The 17,656-nt window shown below is 37.8% G+C and overlaps 1 protein-coding gene across 1 annotated transcript in view; it reads left to right on the top strand.

Moving 5' to 3' along the window:
* LOC149822394 (PH, RCC1 and FYVE domains-containing protein 1-like) overlaps nt 1–15,588 on the top strand; it is a 55,641-nt gene extending 40,053 nt beyond the window's left edge. The window contains exons 4-5 of the mRNA XM_089980281.1: nt 14,229–14,755; nt 15,288–15,588. Coding sequence (XP_089836407.1) covers nt 14,229–14,755; nt 15,288–15,489 — 729 coding nt within the window. The 3' untranslated portion in view covers nt 15,490–15,588. The remainder of the gene's footprint in view (nt 1–14,228; nt 14,756–15,287) is intronic.
* The last annotated feature ends 2,068 nt before the right edge of the window (nt 15,589–17,656 follow it).

Raw genomic sequence — 17,656 nt, 5'->3', positions numbered from 1 at the left:
AGAACATTACAGGGGAAGCAAACCAAAACATTTATTTCATTATTAATGAAAAATAACATTAGAGTTTCTCACACTATCCCTGAAACAGTAAATCCAAAAATCTCGATCGAAGTCTCATCCTGCAGCCGCTTCTAACCCCAACTCTTCACCTGAAAATTTATAGAAATTAGACTACAACTGTCTAAGTAGGAAATCTGCAACTTTTAATGTGGTACATCATGAATCCAGTATGTGATATGGGTGTCATGTATGATTTTCGGCACATACAAGAATAAGTAAAAGTTTATGCTACGACCGTCAACAATTTATCAGAAGTTAACTGAAGGTAACATTAATAGCAATATTTATATATCCCACAACCACAATATGAATCCACACAATTATTCAGAGAAATGCAATTATGACAATTCATAATTCAGGTACGCATTCATACCACAAGGTGCATCCATTATGCATAAAGAAACATTAAACCATACCATGATGCACAATTTTAGTACAACAAGACATTTAACATACATTGAAAGTTAAACATCACGCATCCACCAAACATATAACAATTAAGGAAAAAGATAACATATGCATATTCTAATGCATAGCAGGAAAATGCGTGACTTATGTGTAATGCATGAATCCTCTTATTATCTTTCCTTAAGTTTCCCTTTCCATATGCATGCCTTATTAAATGCATACAATTTAAGTTCATCTTTTTAATTACCGTTGCTCGCGGATACACCAAACGGGTACAACCCCCGAGGTCAAGTAGGTTCCCAGGGTAGCTTAACACACAATTTGTATTTTATTACTGGGTTCCAAACTTAACCCTCAACCGAATCATCTTCGGAACATTAGACCTCCACATCTAATATCGGGGACATAAGGGACACCCTACGCTCACAAGTGTCACTTTCTTGGTACCAAAATAAACTCACAACTGTGACCAACACACCATCCCGAGGTAAAGTGACGGACTCTCCCTAAAACCATGGCCAGGAGAAAGAACCTCAATATCAGGTTCAGGAAACAAAATTTCAGCACACAGAGTTTTTGTATCCTCACAGTCTTCTCCAGACCGGTTCTCTAAAATTCCCATACTCCAGATGAGATATCTCAGAACGTATATTACACTGTTCTTATTCATTATCTTTTTATTAAAAGCCAATTATTGAGTTTTGCAATTCAACATGCAAAAACAAGGCAAAAGCTCGCATTTACCCTTGCGAGAACCATCACGAGACTCCAGCCCGTGGAAACACATCGAACAGTGCAATATAGAGCAATAGAATCACATTTGCAAATCAACATGCAAAGTTAATCATAGGCTTGCAAATCAACATGCAAACATAAGCTCACAAATCACCAATGCGTAGCTCTTCACGGCCTACCACCCGTGGCAACCATAGAACAACACAATTAAAACCATCATATAAATATGATTATTGCGATGCATTTAAACAATTAAAGAAAGAGCAAACCCAAGCTCAAGGCTCTCCAAGCCTGTGATGATTCATTTAGACCATCGATGCATCATATGCAAAAATCATAACAACTTGCAATTTATGCAATGAGGTCAGCATGCCTCCAAATACACATCCATCCAAACCAATTTAACAATATGCATGAGTTACCATAATCATATGCATGTGTTCACCATCCATGTGCAAGTGTTTTCATGTAATCACTTAACACACATGCATTCATCCATAATTCTTAAGTACATGAGACATTTATACTTGATTTTACATGCTAAACACACATCGATTTCGTGTATGCACATGTACTTGAAACCAATTCATAAACGCACAATAAATAATCATGTCCCATCAATGTAGGCACATGAAACTTTTTCATGTGTTAACATCCACACACATAAACATAACCCAATCATAAGTAAAAGTCTATGCTACGACCGTCAACAATTTATCAGAAGTTAACTGGCAGGTAACATTAATAGCAATATTTATATATCCCACAACTACAATATGAATCCACACAATTATTCAGAGAAATGCATTTATGACAATTCATAATTCAGGTACGCATTCATACCACAAGGTGCATCCATTATGCATAAAGAAACATTAAACCATACCATGATGCACAATTTTAGTACAACAAGACATTTAACATACATTGAAAGTTAAACATCACGCATCCACCAAACATATAACAATTAAGGAAAAAGATAACATATGCATATTCTAATGCATAGCAGGAAAATGCGTGACTTATGTGTAATGCATGAATCCTCTTATTATCTTTCCTTAAGTTTCACTTTTCATTTGCATGCCCTATTAAATGCATACAATTTAAGTTTCTCTTTTTAATTACGTTGCTCGCGGATACACCAAACAGGTACAACCCCCGAGGTCAAGTAGGTTCCCAGGGTAGCTTAACACAATTTGTATTTTATTACTGGGTTCCAAACTTAACCCTCAACCGAATCACCTTCGGAACATTAGACTTCCACATCTAATATCGGGGACATAAGGGACACCCTACCCCACAAGTGTCACTTTCTTGGTACCAAAATAAACTCACAGCTGTGACCAACACACCATCTCCAGGTAAAGTGACGGACTCTCCCTAAAACCATGTCCAGGAGAAGGAACCTCAATATCAGGTTCAGGAAACAAAATTTCAGCACACAGAGTTTTTGTATCCTCACAGTCTTCTCCAGACCGGTTCTCTAAAATTCCCATACTCCAGATGAGATATCTCAGAACGTATATTACACTGTTCTTATTCATTATCTTTTTATTAAAAGTCAATTATTGAGTTTTGCAATTCAACATGCAAAAACAAGGCAAAAGCTCGCATTTACCCATGCGAGAACCATCACGAGACTCCAGCCCGTGGAAACACATCGAACAATGCAATATAGAGCAATAGAATCACATTTGCAAATCAACATGCAAAGTTAATCATAGGCTTGCAAATCAACATGCAAACATAAGCTCGCAAATCACCAATGCGTAGCTCTTCATGGCCTACCACCCATGGCAACCATAGAACAACACAATTAAAACCATCATATAAATATGATTATTGCGATGCATTTAAACAATTAAAGAAAGAGCAAACCCAAGCTCAAGGCTCTCCAAGCCTGTGATGATTCATTTAGACCATCGATGCATCATATGCAAAAATCATAACAACTTGCAATTTATGCAATGAGGTCAGCATGCCTCCAAATACACATCCATCCAAACCAATTTAACAATGTGCATGAGTTACCATAATCATATGCATGTGTTCACCATCCATGTGCAAGTGCTTTTATGTAATCACTTAACACACATGCATTCATCCATAATTCTTAAGTACATGAGACATTTATACCTGATTTTACATGCTAAACACACATCGATTTCGTGTATGCACATGTACTTGAAACCAATTCATAAACGCACGATAAATAATAATGTCCCATCAATGTAGGCACATGAAACTTTTTCATGTGTTAACATCCACACACATAAACATAACCCAATCATAAGCATGCCATTTCTCAATCATATGCATCCCCACTATGTGTATTACCTACATCACATACGGGTATTAACCATTGCATATCCCTTTTGAGTGTGTAAGTGTGCATATAAAATTACACATACTCATCAAGCATACATGCTCAAGAAGCAACATCAACAACCTAGTCATGCTCACCTTCAAGATTACACAACTAGTATAATGAAATGCAAAAACAACATTTACATAATTTTCGGGCAGAAGTGTAAGCTGTAGCATGTGCTAGGGACGATGGTCAGGCTTACCAATCCCGGACCCGCTATCCTCCTAGCTAAACATCCAACTAAGTTCCAAAGGTCTAGGATTCTTGACATATACATAGGCATATGTAGGTTCATAACAGTCAACAGGTCACACGCACAATCTATTCAATCTACATAACATGAAACTCAGTAAGGTCTGGTCAACTTTACATATTTCTTGAACTTAGCAAATCTGACCAGATTGCAAACCCATTTAAAATAGTAAATCTGGACCAGATTTGTCAATCCAATTCCTAATAGAATTGACATCACACCCTGTGTAAAACTGCACCGCACTCAATGTAATGAGCAATAGCATTAATGGTATGTAAGAGTTATGAGCTGCACAACAAATGCTAACATTTTGACTCTGTTCTTCCATTTTTATTCATAAAAGCATCTACCACTACACAACCAATCACTTTCGGATACAAGTATCCACGTTAAGTACAGACAACTACTTAGCTCCCATTCATCTAGTGGGTCAGTTTAACCAGAGAGCATGCATACACAAGAATGAAACATGCATCATTCATCGGTGAGTTCATCACCGTTCCCAAATCAACTATTCAGGAAAAACCCTGATTCAAGGATCTGCTGAACACCCTAAGGGTTCAGACTTTTACCCATTTGAATAATCTCCAGTAAATCGTGAAGTATACATGCTTCACTGATATACAAATATGCAAGATGTTAAATGAACACATGGAATCCCATTTAAGAATATGATACCCAAATGGAAACAACGCAAATCAAATCGGTACTCATGTGTTCGATTTCAAGAATACGATACTCATATTGGGAAACAACAAGAATAAAAAATCAGAATGTATCTCAAAAAAGGAACTATTCACAGAAATTAAAACAAGAACCAAATCAAGATTTTAACTCACTTTAACGTGAAGATTTGAAACATAAAGATTTCTATAACAACTGAATTCCCAACCATACCATCTATGAACCGGCATCTCCCAGTAGATCGCACCTCCCGAATAGTTATATGATCATTCTGGTTCACAAGGCTGATTGAGCTATACAACCCTTAACTCAGTTCAAGATGTGGCAGTCCCCACGAAGAGTCCCTCATCTTGAGCCAAGAATAACAGTAGCTAAAAGAGGGATTTCGACTTGATTCGTAAAAACCATCATGGAACTCATAATATTCATGACATAAACACAAGCAATGGAGAGAGAAACCCAATAGAAATCCAACCAAAACCATTCGGTCGATACTTCATAACACCATCCAAATAGTGAATGAGGTCAAGAAAAATAGGCTAAACTGAAACTAAGCAACCAAATAACCCTTTATAACAAGTACCCGCACGAAGCTTCAAGAAAACCCATCTAAAATAACAAGAGATGTCCATGACATAAAACCCATAAAGAAATGAAGGGAACCCCCAAATCGACATCACCACTACCGGGAAACCCTAGCTCACCGATCTGGGTTTTTCCGGTGACCAAGAATCACATTGAAAAAACTCTAAATCATGAAAAAGAATTGGGGTTCCCCCTTGACCGACCCAAACACAATTGATTCAGTCCACAACCAACAAGAAAAGGCCAGAATCCTACCTTTTCCGGTGCTTTTTCCGACGATCCGAGACTGCTATTGCGAGACGATGGTCGACCGACTCCGGTTGCTCCTGCCGCCGTGAAGGGCGCGATCGGGAGGCTGTTGTCGATGGTCGGCTTGCTGTTTCCACAACCGCGATGCCGGTCGAGAGGGTGATGAGGGGCAGAGGAGAGGGAGAGCAAGAAAGTGAGAGAGGAGGCAGAGAGTGTGGGGGAGATGCAATCCGAGAGGAAGAGAGCCGAGAGGGGACAGATCTGCTTTTCCCCCACCTTTTAACTAGAGGTGAACCCTTCCTCTCTCCTCTGTAACCCCCTCCCCTTCCCTTCTTGAGCTCCTGCGAGAATCGTGCCCTAGGCACGATTCCTGAAATTGAGCCCCCTTTAAACGTAAAAAGGTGTCGGGTCCGGGTCCGAGCCCCGCGACCCGCTATGCCGGATCCACCATTGTGTGGATCCGGGTTAGCTCTCCCCTAGATCCACGATGAATGTGGATCCGTAATGGATTCTGGATCTACAGGTTGGGTCCAACCACGGATCCAACCCCAAGTAATTCATTTTTATACTAATATTATTCTAAAAATAAATAAATTTATTTATTTATTTATCAAATATTGTTATTATATATATTTTTAACACTCATATATAGATATATTCCCTTTTTGGATCCGGGTAACGGATCCTGGGTACAATATGAATAAAACTACCCATCGTATTTTTTTACGGGTATTACATCCTTCCCCCCTAAAAAGAATTTCGTCCGCGAAATTTCATTGCAGACTTTCCGTAGAGATCGTAGTCTGAGGAGATTGGTATCGACAAGGATGCACGTATATGTGTGTGCTCCCAACATATACCCCAACATATAAGGATCATGACAAACACACAATGAGTTTCTAAGAGTCTCATTGTCCTGAATAACCTTCACTTATTTATATTTCTCAAAAGGGCCCTATCTTTTCACAGAAGACCCAATCATAACCTCAAATCAAGGTCTAGAATCTCTTACGGAGTGACCCTTCTATCCACAAAAGACACAAACATGTCATTATATTAAGATTTAAAATCAATAACGATCAGATTCTGCTTCAACTAAAAGCCAAATCTGTTGATTCATGACAAGGTATTTCCATCAATCTTGCCAAATCCTTACAATTTACCATATCTCTTTTTCAATTGAAGATTAACAAGATCCACGTCGGATCACCTGATCTTGGTCATACCCACCGTCGCTGATAATCCTTTGCAGAAAATGTCCTCAACAGGTGCCAAAATAGTGATACGTATAAATGACCGCTTCCAGGGTCGATAGACACCAATATCGGCACAAGCATACATATCGCCAATATGAATCACATCACTTCATATGACACTAAGAACCATAAAACAAAACCTTTCACCCACAAGGTTTTATGAACCATAGTTCGCTATTGAACTTAAGCATATATCACATGCATTCAATATTTCAAATCACGTGGCATTTCAATCATATCATACAGAAGCATATTATCATATGCATCATATCATTGCCACCAGAAACATTTGATTTTTCAAATTTAACCTTAAACAGGTGTAACCAAAACATGAGTTTTATATAATGTGATCCCGTATATACCAAAAATTAACTAAACCTCAAGATACGTAACTTTTACGTAGTTTGAGTTATGCACATAGGATTCAAATCACATACGCATCTAAGCTATGTCACAGGGATTCGGCTAGCAGGGTGCCGCACCCGCGTCGACGCGACTCGACGCGGGTGCGTGTGCGGGTGCGGCACCGGGTGCGGTCAACCCTATCCTGGGTGCGTTGACCGCACCCAGGATCATTTTGGTCCATTCTTGTTTTGGATTTATTTTTTTAAAAAAAAAATTGCCCAAATGGGCTGCGAAATTTTAAAAAAAAAAAGTAATGCTGACAGCTGCTGACAGCAGCTGTCTTTCAGCTGCTGACAGCAGCAGCAGCTGTCAGAACAGCTGCAGCAGTCTGCTGACAGCTGCTGTCAGCCGCAGCAGCTGTCTGTCAGCTGACAGAGCTGCTGACCCCCTTTATATATATATATATATATATATATATATATATATATATATATATATATATTTTTTTTTTACATTTTTGCCCCTGCCGCACCCCCGCACCCAGGTTTTTTGAAAGTGCCGAATCCCCGCACCCGCACCCGCACCCGCACCCATGTGACATAGCATCTAAGACATTCAGATTATTTCATCATTTCATGTGCTTTGATAATCCTGACATCATATCACCTTCGATTATTTCGACGTGAAACACACACACGTCTACTAAGAAATTTAGTCAGATATTCATGATACACTCATCTACAATGAAACTATGTAGGTGTGAATTCACCATCATAATAAAAAGTATCAGTAATATGACTAATACAAAAATCAAAATAAATTATACTTACGGAGCGCTTGCAGGGTGTGGCACGACCGTGATCTTTGATTTAGTGTTCCCATGCTCTGATACCATAACTATAACGCTCCGAAATCTTAACCCAAATTTTGTGGATTTTTTTTTTTTAATACAACGGAAACAAGTCATACCATAGGGTTAAGCATTCCAGAACATTACAGGGGAAGCAAACCAAAACATTTATTTCATTATTAATGAAAAATAACATCAGAGTTTCTCACACTATCCCTGGAACAGTAAATCCAAAAATCTCGATCGAAGCCTCATCCCCCAGCCGCTCCTAACTCCAACTTTTCACCTGAAAATTTATAGGAATTAGACTACAGCTGTCTAAGTAGGAAATCTGTAACTTTTAATGTGGTACATCATGAATCCAGTATGTGATATGGGTGTCATGTATGATTTTCGGCACATACAAGAATAAGTAAAGGTCTATGCTACGACCGTCAACAATTTATCAGAAGTTAACTGACAGGTAACATTAATAGCAACATTTATATATCCCACAACCACAATATGAATCTACACAATTATTCAGAGAAATGCAATTATGACAATTCATAATTCAGGTACGCATTTATACTACAAGGTACATCCATTATGCATAAAGAAACATTAAACAATACCATGATGCACAATTTTAGTACAACAAGACATTTAACATACATTGAAAGTTAAACATCACGCATCCACCAAACATATAACAATTAAGGAAACAGATAACATATGCATGTTCTAATGCAACAACAACAACAACTAGGCCTTCATCCCAAAACAATTGGGCTGGGCGATATGAACCAAAAAAGAAAATCATTCTGGGTCTTCCACATGAATCCTTCTCCTCCAATCATTTCTATCCAATGCCATGTCCACGGTGAGGTTTAAAACATTCATATCCTTTCCTATCATCTCTATCCAAGTCTTCTTAGGCCTACACCGACCTCTTTTAACTAATATATTTTCCCATTTCTCCATCCTTCTAACTGGACCATCATTAGGCCTTCGCCGAATATGTCCAAACCACCATAAACGATTCTCTCTCATCTTATTTTCAATGGGTGCAACGCCTACATTCTTACATATCTCCTTATTCCGAATTTTATCTTTTATTGTATTTCCATACATCCATCTAAGCATACACATCTCAGCTACACTCATTTTTTGAATATGATGTCTCTTGGCAGCCCAACATTCCGTACCATATAGTAAAGCGGGTCTAATAGTCGTCCTATAAAACTTTCCCTTCAACCGCAATGGCATTCTACGATCACACAACACTCCAGTTGCACCTTTTCATTTCATCCACCCAACCTTTATCCTATGATTTACATCTCCATCAACTTCTTCATACTTTTGAATGATAGATCCTAAATATTTGAAACAATCATCCACCGGTATTTCTTGCTCACCAAGCTTCACTACACTCCCATTACTACTTCGTTGCTTACTAAACCGACATTCCATATATTTTGTCTTACTCTTACTCAACTTAAAACCTCTTGCTTCCAATGTATGTCTCCATAATTCTAACTTAGCATTAACCCCAGCTCTAGACTCATCAATCAAAACAATATCATCAGCAAACAACATACACCACAACACATTTTCTTGAATTGATCTCGTAAGTTCATCCATCACTACAACAAATAGGAAAGGGCTTAAAGCAGATCCTTGATGTAACCCAACCGTTATAGGAAAATTGGTTGTCACCCCTCCACAAGTGCGGACATTGGTTACTACTCCTTCATACATATCTTTAATTATACTAATGTACTTGAGAGAAACACCTTTCTTCATCATTGTCCACCAGAGAACGTCCCTAGGTACTCTATCGTATGCCTTCTCTAAATCAATAAAAACCATATGCAAATCTTTGTTCATCTCTCTATATCTTTCAATAAGTTGTCTAAGAAGATGTATAGCGTCCATAGTTGATCTTCCAGGCATAAAACCAAATTGATTCTCCGATATCATGACAACCTACACTCAATCACCCTCTCCCAAAGTTTCATAGTATGACTTATGAGTTTTATACCACGATAGTTTGTGCAATCTTGTATATCACCCTTATTCTTATATAGAGGCACCAAAATACTCTTCCTCCACTCATTAGGCATCTTATTTGTCTGCCAAATCTTGTTAAAAGTATTTGTAACAATTCTAAACCTTTCTCTCCCAAGCATTTCCAAGCCTCGATAGGTATACCATCTAAGCCAACTACCCTTCTTGATTTCATTTTCTTCAAAGCCTCTGCAATTTCTTTCTTTTGAATCTTGCGCATGAAGTCACGATTCATCGCATGAAAAGGAATGGAGAAGTCTCCAAGATCCTGAGTATGACTTCCATTAAATAGCTTATCAAAATAATATTTCTATCTCTCCTTAATCTCCTCATCTTTGACTAAAACTAAAACCCTTTGCGTTTCATCTTTGATATATCTAACCATACCCAGATCCCTCGATTTCCTATCTCTCATCTTTGCAAGCCTATAAATATCCTTCTCGCCCTCTTTGGTATCCAACTTGTCATAAACCTCCTTATATACCTTATCCCTCGCGTTTTGAACTACTTTTTTAGCTTCCTTCTTTGCTATCATATACTTCTCCAAATTCTCATTATCACGACTCTTAGATTTTTATAACACTCTTTTAACCTTAATAGCTAATTTGACATCCTCGTTCCACCATGATGTATCCTTACCTAGCGGTGCACCGCCTTTAGACTCACCCAATACCTCCTTAGCCACCTTTCTCATGCCACCCGCTATCTTATTCCACATTGATTCTGAATCATCCTCGAGACACCAATCAACTTCCTTAATTACCTGCTCTACAAACATTCCTTGTTTAGCTCCTTTCAGTGCCCACCACTTAATTCTAGGATCTATCCTATGGCTATCCCTTTTGCGGCATTGTCTAATTTTAAGATCTAAAATTAAGACTATATGTTGTGTAGCTACACTTTCTCCCGGTATAACCTTACAATCGATGCAACAACCCATATCTCTCTTTCTAAGTAGGAAAAAATCTATCTGACTCGTATTAACCCCACTTTTAAATGTTACTAGGTGAGACTCCCTCTTCCTAAACCAAGTGTTTGCTAAGATCATATCATAGGACAAACCAAAATCTAAAATCCTTTCTCCACTTTCGTTTCTTTCTCCTATACCATAGCCTACATGGATACTCTCAAATTCATCCCTACTAATGCCTACATGTCCATTAAGGTCACCGCCGATGAAAAGCTTTTCTCCATAAGATATCACTTGTACTACTTCATCTAAATCTTCCCAAAATTGACGCTTAATGGAATCATCTAAACCTACTTGAGGTGCATAAACACTAATAATATTAATAATATCCATACCTAATACTAATTTAATAAGTAAAATCCTATCACCCTTCCTACAGACCTCAACTACATTATCTATAAACTCACGACTCATAACAATCCCTACTCCATTCCTACTACTATTTATTCCTGTATACCAAATCTTATATCCCCAAGGTTCTATCACTTTTGCTTTCTCACCTACCCATTTGGTCTCTTGTAGACATAAAATATCAATCTTTCTCCTACACATAACATCTACTAACTTACCAGTTAAAGACCCTATATTCCAAGTGGCTAACCTAATTTTATGGTCTTGGACTAACTTCTTTACCCCCACCCGTCCAACAAAGTGAGGGAACCCTTGCCTATTTGATACCACACCCGGGCGCCGGTGTGACGCGTCGCTTCTGGGCGACGACCTAGCAACCCTTGCCCATTTATCACTGCCTCCGGGCCTATAGAGTACAACGCGTCGCTCAGTAGGGAACGCCCCAACGAAATTCTCATATTGGTTCATATTCATAGGGTATGACTAAGTTTTTATGCTGGCTGTCACTGGCCTGCCGCAACCCTCCTCCTTTATCCGGGCTTGGGACCGACAGTGTATAACTAAGTTTTTATGCATGTTCTAATGCATAGCAAGAAAATGCATGACTTATGTGTAATGCATGAATCCTCTTATTATCTTTCCTTAAGTTTCCCTTTCCATATGCATGCCCTATTAAATGCATACAATTTAAGTTCCTCTTTTTAATTACCGTTGCCTGCGGATATACCAAACGGGTACAACCCTCGAGGTCAAGTAGGTTTCCAGGGTAGCTTAACACACAATTTGTATTTTATTACTGGGTTCCAAACTTAACCCTCGATCGAATCATCTTTGGAATATTAGACCTCCGCATCTTATATCGGGGACACAAGGGAGACCCACGCCCACAAGTGTCACTTCCTTGGTACCAAAACAAACTCACAGTTGTGACCAACACACCACCCCCAGGTAAAGTGGCAGACTTTCCCTAAAACCGTGGTCAGGAGAAGGAACCTCAATATCGGGTTCAGGGGACAAAATTTCAGCACACAGAGTTCTTGTATCCTCATAGTCTTCTCAAGACCGGTTCTCTAAGATTCTCATACTCCAGATGAGATATTCCAAAACGTATATTACACTGTTCTTATTCATTATCTTTTTATTAAAAGCCAATTATTGAGTTTTGCAATTCAACATGCAAAAATAAGGCAAAAGCTCGCATCTACCCCTGCGAGAACCATCACGAGACTCCCGCCCGTGGAAACACATAGAACAATGGAAAATAACCTAATGATGCCTAGTCCACCTCTGTCTATTGGGGAGGTGACCAGTGCTCATTCAACTATCTGCCTTTCCTGGCTTCAGTAACACCATACCAAATGAAGGCCTGCATCAATTCAGAATTACAAATTCCAGTGACATGGGTATTATTGTATTTCTGAGCAATGTATATAGAAAGAGATCCCCAACCACACCCAATATCCAGAATTGTCTGCCCATCTTTTACATTTGCTCTCTCACAATATGTCGCCAGCATTGCTCTCTCAGCTTCTTCTAATGTGTCAGACTTATTTCTGAAGTAACAGCAGCTGCAAAATACAGTTCATAATATTTCAATTTGTTTAAATTGGGTCAGAAAGACCTGGTATAAGAAAGAACCAAGAGTAGCACACTTCAACAAACAGTTCTCGTGCATTCTTATTTTTGGCATTCTTGGGTCCTAGCAAACAAAGTGTTCTATGTTGATTACATAGGATTTCATTTTTCAACTTAGATTTATTTGATTGATTGCATGTTTTCGGTTTTGATGAAATTTTGTATTAAGGATATTGACAGAAATTTATTTATGTTAAGTTCCATGACAGGATATAGATGTATTAAGCCTAATGACAGTTTTGAATTTCTGTGTTAAGCACATTGACAGAAAGTGATCTCTGTGTTAAGTTCCAGGGCAGTTTTGATTCTTTTTAGAAAAGAATAATTCATTTGTTTTTTGTCCACAAGGATGCTTACTGATATTCTATGCTGCAGTCCATGCACAGATGCACGATGATTATCTTTTTTTTAAAATTTTCTATTTTTTTTTTAATTCAAGAAAGCATGCAGCTGTAGAAAGTGAAACGATTTTTAATTTAATGAATGCCCATGTTTTATTTTTTAGATACTTACATAGATTAAGTTGTTGCATTAATGTTACTTTTACATGTTAATCTCATATTTTTTCAGTATTTATTTGAGATTTTTTATTTCTTGTTGGTTGTTGCTTCATCAATAAGATTTTTTTATTTATTTATAATTTTAGATATTTTTTTTAAGTTTTTTAAAAAAAAAACTTTGAGGCTTACGCTTTACGCCTTGAGGCTTACGCCTCGCCTCAGATTTTGGTGGAGCGCCTCGCTACGCCTCAATGCTTTTCACAACACTGCTGCACACATTGTCGAACTCTGGATGAAGAGCCATGCGAAAATCAATAACTTGATTTTGGTCCCTTGTTTCAACTTTGTGATTCTTATACTCCACACTCTTCAGTCTTCACACTTGTTGCACTTGGCGATAATCATCATGGCTGACAAGGCATCTGATAACTGCTGAAATCGAGCATAAAACTCCTGGATGGACTCATTTTCCTGTCTCAATAGCAATTTTCAGCCTAAATCGACATTGTATAAATTTGATTTTCTAGATATATTGCAAAAAAAAGAATCCTAACTCATCAAATAAATATTTTAAAAAATTCATTTATTGCTAGAAATATTTAAAAATCCTGACTAAAAAAAATGTATATTCTAAAAAATCCCTTGGGCATCTAAGATCCTTCCTAGCCATATTGGAAAATTCCACTCTCTACCTGTGGTTACACAATTATTTTAATTTTGAGGTGATGCTAGATGTTTGACTGGAACAATCTGTAGCTTTAAGCCCCAATTTAGCTTTAATAGTTGCAAACATGCCTTTAATGTGAAAATGTGTTACATGATCTCAACCATATAATTCATCTCTCTTTCTCTCTCTGTGCTGATTAACATTTTCTTCTCTTTTTAATTAATTTTCATGTTGACTACCTAATTCGTTGTTTAAATCCTCAGCTTAAGGAGGTGGCACAGAAACTACCCCTTGAACTGCATTCCAGTCACATCCAAAATGTGGTGGATCATCTCAGTGCTATTGCAAGTGATCCAACTGACATTCATCAGTCTTCATCTGCTGGTATTCAAGTTTCAAAATTGCAAAGAAATGGGCATCATTCTGCTTCTTCTGTGGCACTTGACTTTTCTGAATCTGGTCGTAACTCACTTGATAACCTATCACTGATCAGTGACTTGGCTGATAGACTAGGTAGATATGTTGATTCAACTGAGAGTGCTCAATTAACTGATCCGCTTTTACATGATATTGAAGAAAGCTTACAAAGTAGTACACTGGTTGATACTGGTGGTCCACAAGCACGGTCTCATCCAAACATTGAGAATGGCTTAACATCACCCATGGTCTCCGCACAAAGAAAAACTAATGAAGTAGAAGCTCAATGGACTGAGCAATTTGAATCTGGAGTTTATGTTACACTTCTAAGGCTTCGGGATGGGACCCAAGTTCTCAAAAAAGTGAAATTCAGGTTCTCTCTCTCTCTCTTGCACTGCTGTACATACATGTGTCTGCATGTTTAACCGCTAGCTGTTATGCATTCGCTTGATGTTTTGGCTTTTATTAATTTAACTTATGCACCACTATGCCCAAACATCTCTTGCTTTACATACACGTGCACTCTGTTAACCGATGAATATGCTTGATCATTATGGGTTTTGTTAGTTTCTGCTGCTGATGCTTGGGTTGTAATTAGTTACTCTTAGAACACTCGTCCATCATTTGGCTAAATCAACGAGACCCTTCCTCCCCTCCCCTTCTCTATGTTGGAGATTTGCTCTCAACTTCAAAAATGAGATGTAGAAAGAAATGGTCTCTGCTTATGGCTTGTTTTTCAGCATCCAAGTTTGAGCTTGATCGACTTATAAGGCTGAAACTTGGTCTGCAAAGTCTATCCTCTAATGGCCCATACAGTGGTGACCGTTGGCTGATAGCAAATTGATTTGTTTGTGCTCAGTAAGTTAATAAACAGTTCTATAATTAGCATTCACATTTCTTTGCAGCCGAAGAAGATTTGCTGAACGTCAAGCTGAAGTCTGGTGGGCAGAAAACCAGGAAAGGGTGTTTGAGAAGTATAATGTCCAAGGGATCATGGAAAAGCCTACATGTGGACCACCCTTGGGTGTGGCAATGCCTCCAAGTCCACCACCAGTGAATGTGCATTCGGTGGGAGAAAATGAATCAGGAACTTCCACCCAAACTTAGTTTCTCTGTTGGAATAAAGAAATCAGGCACTTGTTCCTTTTCATTGTACAGTGTAAGATGCCTTTTCTTTATAGTGACGTTTTCAAAAATTCACCTAAATTATTGGCAATAATAGAAAACACAACTAAATTTTATAATTTTTTTGCCTTAATTCAATACTCTTTCCCACCGACCTAACTAAAGGCCATTCTTCAGCAAGGCTTCTTCCTCTATCTCTCACATGTTGCCCATCATATTTTCTTTGACGCAATGGAAGCTAGGTAACTCTCTTCTCTTTGATAGCATCACTATTGTTTGATTTCAATTCATTTTCCAACTTAGTTTGGTCTTGATGAAAAAGAATTAATTAAGGAAAAGCTAGAGGAACGCCTCTTTTTCTGTTGAAGCCTTGTTTTATGAGTTTACTTTGGCGAGAAGTCGGTTGCATAGGACGGAAGATCGATATGGGAGAGGGGTAAAATGGTAATTGCAGCATACATTTAGCAATAGCATTGCTGAATCTTAACTCTTTTTTTTTCAATTAACCATAATAATTTAGGTGCTTTTTTAACAATTTCTAAACCTCATGCGTGTTCTATTATTGCTAATAAGTTGGGTGTGTTTTTTGAAAATTTCAATTTTTTATTCTTACTCCTAATTTTGGTCGAGTAAATAATTTTTGCAATGCTGGGATGCTAATTAAGAAGCGCGCGCGTGTTAATAGGGCTGGCAAAAATTTCTGAACCTGACTCATGATCCAGCAGGTTGACCCTATATACGACCCAAGTCCCATTGGCTTGCACTGATCGAAACCCAACCCAACCTGATCCACGGCCAGCCTTACATGTCAACTTATGAAAACTAGATTTATGTCCAGTCAGATCCAAATCCACATCCATATCCTATCATATTTTGACCAAATAGAAAGACTATTCAGACCTAGACTAACCCAAATCTGAACCATGGTCCAGATATTTAGAGCCTTAACAAGATGGATGTCTGCATATGATGTCAGTTTAAAGATGCAATCAAGCTATTACAAAATGCCTGGGTAGAGAATACAGAGCGTTCTCACTCCTTATTTCAAAAGCTTCTCAAAACTACTGGATTCTTCCAAAGATTGTTATGATTTTCTGATGTTACTGAATATGTCAAAAGTACAGGTTTGAGTTCTACCTATAGGGTTCTATGCTATGGAACTTGTCAAATTTAGTTAACAAAGAAATGCTTAAGCGAGCCAAGCTAGGCTTATTGGAGCCTGGCTCATTTAGGCTTAAACATCAGTTCAAAACCAAGCTGAGCATAAGCTCTTACCGAGAGAGTTAGATGATTGGAGCTTGAGCTAAGCCTGTTTACCACATTTTTTAATTTTTATATTAACAGTATGATTTAATGTCTGCTTTGAAAGGCAGGTACATTAAGCAATTCGAAAATTGACTATACTTAATGGCAAATATGATACGTTTTTTGAAATGCTCTACACTTTTTTATATTCTCCCCAGGTTCAAAATCACAAATATTTAGTTTTAAAAAGACATTTTTACCCTTTACACATGCGATTTCTTAACTATATGCGACTTTCCTTTCAAATATGTGACTATTTTTTGCACAAGAGTCTCTGTTCTTAGATCCGTATCTTTTTAATTTGACATCGAAAACATGCATTTTTATAGTAATTGAAAAATTGAGACATAGGCTTGTAACTTTTTTGTTTTGAGTAAGAATCGAAAACCCTTTTAGGGATCTTATTTTTGAGTTATAAAACCAGAATAGAAGCATGCTTTGCATACTGGATGATTTATATTATTTCTCGGCCACATGCATTGAAAATTGAGAAAAATAAAAAAAAGATAGAGATAAATCAAGACGTTAGCTTTTCAATGCCACCAAGATCACCTTGATTTGAGGAGCGGTTGGGGAGAAACATATTCTGAAAGATAGACTCTTCGGTTATTCCAGTCTGCAGAGCATGTTTCTATTTTGATTTTGAAGCTCAAAATCAGGAACCCTAGAAGAGTTTTCGTCTTTGACTCCAAACAGAAAAGTTATAGACCTATGTCTTATATTTTTAATGACCGTAAAAATGCAAGTTTTGAATGTTAGAGTAAAGAGATATAGACTTGAGAACACACACTATTTTACAGAAAATATATATGCGATTTTCACATATATTTCTATGATTTTCTCT

This window comes from Nuphar pumila, chromosome 11 (genome assembly GCF_984573655.1).
Source record: "Nuphar pumila chromosome 11, dmNupPumi1.hap1.1, whole genome shotgun sequence".
Classification (NCBI taxonomy): Eukaryota; Viridiplantae; Streptophyta; class Magnoliopsida; order Nymphaeales; family Nymphaeaceae; genus Nuphar; species Nuphar pumila.
Note: the sequence above shows the minus strand (reverse complement) of the source record. Positions and strands in the feature narration are given on the sequence as shown.